The 9,151-nt window shown below is 34.7% G+C and overlaps 1 protein-coding gene across 1 annotated transcript; it reads right to left on the reverse strand.

The window, feature by feature from the left end:
* Positions 1-797: 797 nt before the first annotated feature.
* LOC149932337 (uncharacterized) lies at positions 798-1,692 on the reverse strand. Its single transcript, XM_090157105.1, has 2 exons — positions 1,391-1,692; positions 798-1,305 (listed from the first exon to the last, which is right to left on the reverse strand). Exons 1-2 carry the CDS (start codon positions 1,690-1,692, stop codon positions 798-800), a joined length of 810 nt encoding a protein of 269 aa, XP_090013231.1.
* Between the last annotated feature and the right edge of the window lie 7,459 nt (positions 1,693-9,151).

The raw sequence follows: 9,151 nt of genomic DNA on the forward strand, positions 1-9,151 counted from the left end.
AATGACCTTCGTCAACGCATTATGGATGTGAGACTATTCGGAACAAGCTGGAAATGTTCGAAAAGATTCGTCAATAATTTGTACGGCGTTGTCATTTTTGTATAGCAGCCCAAGGTGGGCATTTTGACCAGTTACTGTGATGTTTTACAATTTATGGATGGAGATAGAGATATTTACGTAACTCGGAGGTTAAAAGACGAGCAAATGTCTGATTTTCTCAGAGTCAAAGAACGTCCCGATTACAAGTACTAAGACATCCGTCGGGTTTTTAGTGAACATCCCGAGGATGAGTGTACGTTAAGCCTAAAGACGTCTGAGAGTATTTAGTATGATTAAATATCAGCTTAATCGGAACGTATCCAGGACGTTCATTTGTATTTCTCTTAGCCGTCTAGAATTTTTATGACATTTTTATCTTTAAATTTAATAATTAAAATCGTATCACTTAATTAAAATGGCTTTGTCTTCAATCTCATTTTACTTCTAAAAGGACATTAATGAACTTTTGCCACTTGTTATTAAAGTTTCTCGCCTCACGGATAAAAAACAATTGATAGTTTAATGAAAACAATTTGGTTCGAGGACGAATATTGTGGGCCAGATTTAAGGCTGTGTCTGGTTTTTTTGGGTTGTTTTTTGGGAGCCCATATCTCTGAAACGAAGCACTTTAGGACCCATGTTTATTAGACATGTTTTACTCACAGAGACCCATAGAATGTACATAGAAAGTTTCGGTACTCCTATCCGTAACACCCTGTATAACACGTTACGCAGCTGGATGTTAAGCGACGTCTTGTTTATTTCAGTGTGTAAACCATATCCCCGTTTCCTTCGACTCGTATAACCTCCCTATTGGCAACTTCAACTGATGATTTGAAAGTGTTATCAAAATTATTCATGTTCTCCCTGCGTGAAGACACGTGATCCGTTGCCCCACTGTCCAGGTACCACAGGTTGACGTTAAAGCTTACATCTCTTCGTTTCTCGTTGAGTGCCACACTGCAGGCTGATAGCTTCTCCTTCTCTGTGTCTGTCCCATGGCAGGAAACCATCTTCGCGACGTTTCTTTTCGAGTCTTCTTGTTTATTTGCGACGACCTGTTTGATCTCTGGGCATTCGTTCGCTATGTGACCTGCAGCGCCGCAGCAGAAAAACAATATTAAACGATCGTTCGGCTTCTTCGTTTTCTTGGTGTTTCTATGATTAGTGTTTTTACGTGTTATAAGAGCTTTTCCACCGCGTAGTCCTTCGTCGGAATGTTGATTATCTTCATCTCGTCTCCTTCTCTTCGACAGATAATCTTGCCTTGACCATTTGCGATGTTAAATTTGCAATATCATGCTTCAAAGTTAATATTAGGTGTTCATATGATTTTGGGAGACCTAATAACATAATTAATGCTACTTCTTTATCAGTAAAGCCGTATCCGCACGCTCCAAGCTTTCTATGCAAATCCAGTATTCTCGCAATATAATTCTGGACATTCTCGTCGGACCTTTTATTTACATTAAATAGGTCTCTTAATTGTTGCAAGATATGCAACAAACCAAATTTTGTGTGCGTATCCGATAGCGTTTGCCATTCGTCCTTAGCTCTTAAGTGACCACCAATATCATCCAGATGATTATCCTCAACTAATAGAAATAATAATGATATTGCTTTGTCATTTACTTTTCTGTCGGCATCTGACATGTTAGATCCGTAGCCTGGATGGCCCATGAGTTGTAATTCAACTTATCTGCTGATAACCGACTGATCTTGAATTCTTCGTCTTGCGGAAGTTTCAGGAACAAGGTGTATCGGATTGAATAAAAATAACTATCACTTTCTTCACCTTATAACGCGCAGCTAACGCGTCCTGGACCCATAACCTGTTAATAATGGATCGTAATAGGGGTAGTTATATTTTCGAAATAAGAATATACCAAATTTTTAAGTATAAAGAACTAAGTTTAATACTCAAAAGAATAAATTGCCATACACTTCGTTTAGTAACGCGCGAGCAACTGCGTAGAGTTTCTCTCGTAAACAAAAACAACAAAAACAGAGTAAAGGGAGGGCAAAGTTCACTATTCACGATTTCGACACAGCTTATGCTACTTTCGTGTGCGTCTGTCCAACATTTCATAGTATGGATTGCTCATGGACGTTTAGATAGTTTAGTACAGTGGAAATCGTGACCCAAAGATAGGAAGCTGTTTTTTGAGAGTCAATATTGGAGCTCCGAATAAAGAGGTCGGGATAGGTATATGGGAGATTGGGTTACATTACGAGAACAGCACATTTTGCATAGCTGAAGTGTTTTTGCTCCTAGATGCCATATTTTGACGCGTGGGCACCATTTACGTTTAAGCCTTGGTTTCCACTAGCGCGCGTAACGGCGGGTTATTCAACTTTCGGACGTGCAAACGTTTTGACGCACGTAAAGAAAAATGAATTATGACGCTAGCTAGTGGAAACCAAGCTTTAGATTTTGGGAATTTCGTACTCGCAGCTCACTAAGCCGGCATAATCATCCCCGAAAAAAAGCGCGATGATTGAGCAGAGGATGTTGAGTCGAGCAGTTTGATCTAAGGCAAATCCACTTTATATCTGAGATAGGCGTTTTTCTAACGGCACTAAGTAGAGGGCATAGTGGACAGCCTTGATTGAGTCCCACGGAACACGGTACGTAATTGGTTTTTGCGTCTCCCAAATGTTATTCCGAAAGGGCAATTTTGTAAAGCGCTCCTAGGGTAGGAGTTAAAAAAGCTGGAGGAATTTCGATCCCCAGAAGAGTCGTAATGAGGCGTGGACTTATTACGGTGTCATAGGCCTTATTCAAATCTAAGAAGGCGATTAGAAGTTATTTGTTCCGAATTCTGGCGATTTTGATGACTCGCGTTAAGATAAAGCTATTCTCCGAACCACGACGGTCTGAGAGAAAGCAGTTTTGGTATTTTCCTAATATTTGCCTCTTTTCACGGAAGGCTCTAGTCGATTTTTCAGTAAAGTCACGTTGAGCCTACACACTCAAAGTTTACTGTTGAAAAAACAGCAAATACGGTTTATAATTTACAGCAAGGTGCAGTTGAAGTGGGTTAACAGCAGTTTGTCGTAAAATTTACAGCTTTCTGCTGTATTTTGAAGAAAACAGTAGCGACTGTAAAAATTCATATTCGTACTGTTTTTAAAATGACAGTTATATTAAAATTAACAATATGATACCGAGGTTGACGTTTTACTTCAAAAATGCGTAAAATTTACCACATGTTGCTGTTTTTCTGTTATAAACGACAAGCGCTAATATATAAAACCACTAATTATTATCTAGTTGTTAATTTTTTTTTAAAAATAGCACAAGTTTCCTTTTAGTTTTAAATATAGTAATATCCGATAAAAATATTTTTATAAACTGTTTTGTATAAGTAGTACCCCGCGCAAAGTGCTATATTAATTACAACCCTTGTTCATCGTCTGCTTAATAATTTGAAACCAAGTTAATAGTTTACTTTTTTTCCCTATAACTCCAAATTACAAAGGCTCGAGCTAAACATAATCAACTAGAGTTATAGTCAATTTAAATATTTTCGATTAAATTTTTGTTATTTGATTATGAAAATATTTTGTCAAAGTGTTTGTTATAATAATTTTATTAATTGATTAAAACTTTTATATATTTCTATCATGAATTGATTAATAACATATTAGAAATTTTTTAATTAAACCAATGTGATAATGGTTTGAACCGTAAAATTTTTGATGTATTACTAAGGTTGTAAATAGGTTCTGTACTAAATACGTTTGATAACTAAAACTACGGCAAACACTGGAATTTTACAAACATAGGATTATACTGAAAAACTGCATGCATTTACCGTATTAAATACGTCTGGACAAAGAATATACACCCCAGGAATGGAAAGTCGGATCCTATTGGCTGCGGCTCCCGGGTGTAATGAGAACTTCCGGTGTTAAAAATCGTCTGCTCAATAATTGTTTTTCGTACTTTTACGGGCCTAGGTTTCTTTAGTTAGGCATGGTTTTGTAAAATACATTTTTGATTTCGGCCAAGAATCTATTGTATTTTTATGAAATTGTTTTCAGAAAATATGTCGAATGCCAAAAGAGAAGGTAAAAAACCCTTTATGATGTTTAATAATGACAAATAATTTTAATTAATTTTATTTCTTACATAGATGCTTGTATTGCTGCACTGAAATCCACTCTGAAATATATGAAGCAACAATCGAAGGACTTTTCCCATTTGAAAGCTGATTCTTTCTTCAATGTTCTATTTAATTATGAAGAAGTATCATTTGAGACCACTTTCTACTCATTGAACATTTTTTAATTCAATTGTCACATCTAACGTGATGAGCAGTAAAACTCGTGAGGATTATTTTGTAGAAGTCCACAAAATATGTACGAATGAAAATATTAGTAATCAGTTAAAAACCATATTTGGAACACTTGAATCATACGATTGCATGACTAACAATTTGAAAAAGTTCTGTATTGGCTTATTTCTTCAAGACTATTTCCACAAACTAATGCTAGAGCTGAAAATTGGTGTTGAAAATGCAGTTTTAATCAGTATTAAAAAGAAGCAAAAAGAATCAAAATTAAGAGAATAATTAAATATTCCTCTATATGAAAATTTCAACGAGGAAGTCAAATCTAGATACGTTGCACTATGTAGCAGGATTTGTAATTCAGCGATTAAACGAACATAAATGTCCACCATTTATAATAAAAGCATTAGTTATAGATAGAACGAGTTGTTCAACGTCAAATTCAAATGAAGAGTGGACTCAAGCATTGAGTAGAGGAAAACTAAGGATCGAAACTGAAGAATGTTTAGGATTATTTGAAAAAATTAAAAACATTTCGGATAGCTATTATGATTACAATTTGTCAAAACAAAGAGGCATGAACATTAAAGAACTGGCTATGAAGTCCATATTATTGGAGCTAACAAATGATTGGATACAATTAACTAATGGAGACCAAAAATGGTTTCAGAAATTAGTAGATGTGTTTCTCAATACAAGGGGCAAGGTTTTAGTAAAAGATTGCAAGGAGGAATACCAATTTGTGCACAAAGAAGCCATCAGGAGGAAATTATCATTAAGAAAAGCGTTAAAATAAAAAATAAACAAGAAAGTGTAAAAACAAACCACCCTAAATCTGGAAAAGAAAATTCCCCAAAGAAAAAATTTCATAAAAGATAATTCCTTACATCTAAACAAAATCAACCGTCAAGTAATTCAGACTACAGGTTTTTAAAATAAATGATGATCCTGATGCAGACTTATATTTGCAACCAATATATGTAACATAGTCAAACGAAAATGAGTATTGTGATAAAAAGGTTCCTAAATGCATTAAAAATAGTACAAATTTATGCATTGATTTTAGTATTTCCACCTATGGCTTCAAGGACTAATCCTTTCAATGATTTAAGTTTATCGATATTGCATTGATATTGCCATACGGATGGATTACTATTCCGCCCACCAGCAGCACGGTGTCGCCCAAACTCCTTTTCCAAAACATCTTAATTTAAATGTTGCGTTAAAACATACGACGCTCCCTTGTTTAGTAGAAATTTTACCATCGCTATTATGTAATGTAAAGTTTTATTAAGAGTAAGGCTCAGTAAGTACCTGTCATTTTCAACCCCTCTATAGTTTCCCGAGAAAGCAACATGTATAGTCTTTCTGATTTAGAAAAATCATCTGGTCTGCTTAGAACTTCTTTTTCCCAATCATTTAAGTAATTAATTAGGTCAACTTCTAACCACTATGAGAAAATAAATGTTAACAAAAGTTTTACTTAACATAAATATGACAACTGACCTTCAGTCTTTCATCATTAACTGAACAATAAGGAGCTTTATTTTTTTAGGTATCTAGATGCCTCGCTACAGTTCTTTACGTTATATAAGTCGAAAAATTTGTTGAAGGTTCTGAGAAATTTCACAGTTTCTTTATGGCTAGTCTTATCATTTTTAAAGATCAATTCTATGGCAGAAGCGACTGTTTCACTGATAACTGGTGTGGGATAAGATACCTAAGTGAAATCACTTATAAGAATTTTAACAATTAACTACAATGACCTAATATACCTTACCTTAATTTTGGATTGATTACTCAGAAACACATGGGAGTATGTTAACTTTGGAATGTGTTTAAATTCTCCTTTATCCCTGAGTAGTTTGTAGTATAACCTGAAAATTACTTTTGCGTTAATTGTTTCTCCGTTCTTCCACATTTTCCTACTAAATGAAAACAAAACATTTAGGATAGTTTTCATGAGATGTGGAGCGTCAGAAATAAAGAATATTGGACGGTCTTCATCACGAGAGTAAATATTTTTGGTATAGTAAGGAACGTTTGCGTTTTTTCCTTCAAAATTTGCATGACAAGTGTGAAAAAATTTGCGATTGGTTGAAGCTCCATCAGCAACTATACCGAGAATCCTAAATCCATGCGATTCAGACTAGTCTTCTTATAGCGTCCCAGATGATTATGCACAATGCGATAGATCTAGCAGTGGTTGTTGGAAAGTGCGCAAAAGGTATTTTGATATTAGTAGTAATTCCTCTTAGCATGAATTGTAAGGAAGTGGGTAGCCAGTGGGGGACTTGAAGATTGTTTTGCTTCGTGCTCAATATCAGCCAATTTGTTATGTTCAGGTGAAATGTCTTTAAATCCCGTCAAATAGTCCGGACTTTTTGTGGCTTACCAAATCTGGTTTTATATCAATTTCATCTAGTAGCAACACAAAATATTTTTGGTGTTCTTGAAGTTCATGCAGCTTTGTTTCAGTAACCATTTGAACAAATTTCTCATGATTAAATTCACTTGGTGTGGCTGTGGTTGTATAAAGTTCTGGACGTGGGCATAGGTATAATATTTGATTTCCTCATAACTTCATAAGCGTCTTTTGATTTGTTTTTGACATAACAACACCAGTTTAAAAAAGAGCGGTCCCACCTCATACCATATTTGGATTTAGTCATTGCCTTTATTTGTTCCTTTAATACTATAGACACAAATGAATCCGGATTTTCTTTTGGAAGTTTTGCTTTGCATAAAGTTTCAATCAACTGTCTGTTTCGTTTTGTTCTTGATATTTCAATTACTTTCTTCGTTGAACGTTTAACTGCAGTCTTGGCTTTTAAATGTTTGGTCATAGCCCGAAACCTCATTTTCCGCAAGGCTGCTCTGTAAACTGAACACTCCGGACAACGTTTTTGAGTTTTGTTGAATTTCAGAAAACGAAAGCAGTTGACGCTATGGACAGATTTAAGTTTATCATTGTAGGTACCTTTCTTCCTACGATCTTGACTATCATCCTTATTATTTTTTCTAAACAATTCTACCAAATCTTTATCCACATTTCCAGGACATAATTTAAATTCATCGGCTTTTTTCAAAAGATTAAAAATATCGCTGTTACACTTGATATCAATATTTTGGAATATCTTATTTGAAGGAAATGTATCACCCAAAATATTAATTGAAAACTCTGGTTTTGCTTTTAAATCAATTGAACACTCAATAACTTTAAAGTTATTCTGGTGTTTAGAAAATGTCACACTTTTATCCGAAACTTGCATAGCCCAGCCTGATGGAGGAAATAAACTTTCTATTTCCAATTTAATACTTGTATTAACAGTTGGTCTCTGAAAGTAAGAAAACATCAGTTAATTATCTATGAAACTGAGGTACTAAATTTAACAATCCAAATCTTAATTCTAATCTTTCAATCATGTGGTGATCTAAAAATAATTATTTTCTTCGAAATGGCACGGGTTTAGTTTTTGGTGTTACATAACCGTTTTGGGTTGAGGCCGATGATATTTCACTGGAGTTTTTATTTACTGAAGTAGGTGTTTTTAACATGGATGGAGTCAATACGTCCAACAGAGGGATAGGGTCTGGATAATCAGGAGTTGGTCCTTGGAATCCATGAAAATGCCTTGAACAAATATGACTCCATTTGTTTATCTTTGAAATAGTAATATCTGTCCTACCGCAGGCAAAAACCCATTTTTGACAACGTTTAGGTTCTGTATTTGGAGAAGGAAACTTAACAATAAATATGCCAGATGCTCCATTGACTCTTTTCGATTTGGGGTTTCCTTTGATGTACATGGCCCATAATAACAGGTTTTCACCATTTTGCATTAATATCCTAGCAATAAATAGGAAATACATTGAAATGCTTCATAGAATCATAGGTGTAGGTTTTATATTAATAATGCATACCTTGAGCAAAGAAGATATTATTTGTCTTGAGTATGTTGTGAAATGTTTTCAATAATAGTATAAAAATATTATTATTTATTAATAATGATAACTATTAATTTCGTTTATAATTTTAAATTCAAAAGAATTACCAAGGACCCTTTTTACTTTAAAAAAATAATATTTTTCGTTATTAGCAGACCAAACTACCCAAATCATTTTCAAATTTTTGGCCAATCACAGAAACCGGAAATAGCGACGACAACCTTCCCTCAATTAAAGACTAGGGGCAAATAATTTCCACTAGAGGAAGCTACAGTTTCCATTCCTGGGGTGTATATTCTTTGGTCTGGAATGAACGTTAAATAAACAGTAATACTCTGTAAATATAATTTTATCTTGCTGTATTTTTAAACAGCAGAGTGTCCAGTAAATTTAACAGGAAGCATGACAATCTAAAAACCAACTGGTCAGAGTTGGTTGTGAAATTAACAGCATTCTGCTGGCATCTATGCTGACCGCCGCTTACTGTAACATTTACAATACTATTTTTCTGTGTGTAGAAAGGCATTGCGAAACCGTGATACGATGGTAGGATTGCAGATCCATATCATCCTTTCCACCGCCTTTGAATTTTAGTTTTAGTTCGGTGGGGGTCCAAAACCTCAATCAATAGGTAACTTAATCGGAGGATCGGGGCGCAATCTACACACAGATAAATATCGCAGTAAATTTTACAGAAAGCTGCGGTCAGTGTAGATGCCAGTAGCATGCTGTGAAATTTACAGTTATCAACGGCGGTAAATTTTACAACCATCTTTGTTGTATTGTTTACTGTCGCGTTTCTTGTTAAATAAACTGCAATATCTACTTTTGATACTACAGCAATATATAGTAGAAGGTACTGTCTGCCA

This window comes from Leiobunum rupestre, chromosome 8 (assembly GCF_980474605.1).
Source record: "Leiobunum rupestre chromosome 8, qqLeiRupe1.1.hap1, whole genome shotgun sequence".
NCBI classification, from domain to species: domain Eukaryota; kingdom Metazoa; phylum Arthropoda; class Arachnida; order Opiliones; family Sclerosomatidae; genus Leiobunum; species Leiobunum rupestre.

Bases quoted from the DNA above. Each gene is read 5' to 3' on its own strand.
- LOC149932337 (XM_090157105.1), bottom strand. From the start codon at position 1,692: ATGTCAGATGCCGACAGAAAAGTAAATGACAAAGCAATATCATTATTA. The intron at 1,306-1,390 runs GTTATTAGGTCT...CAAATGGTCAAG, and splicing joins AAAGAAGTAGCATTAATTAT to GCAAGATTATCTGTCGAAGA.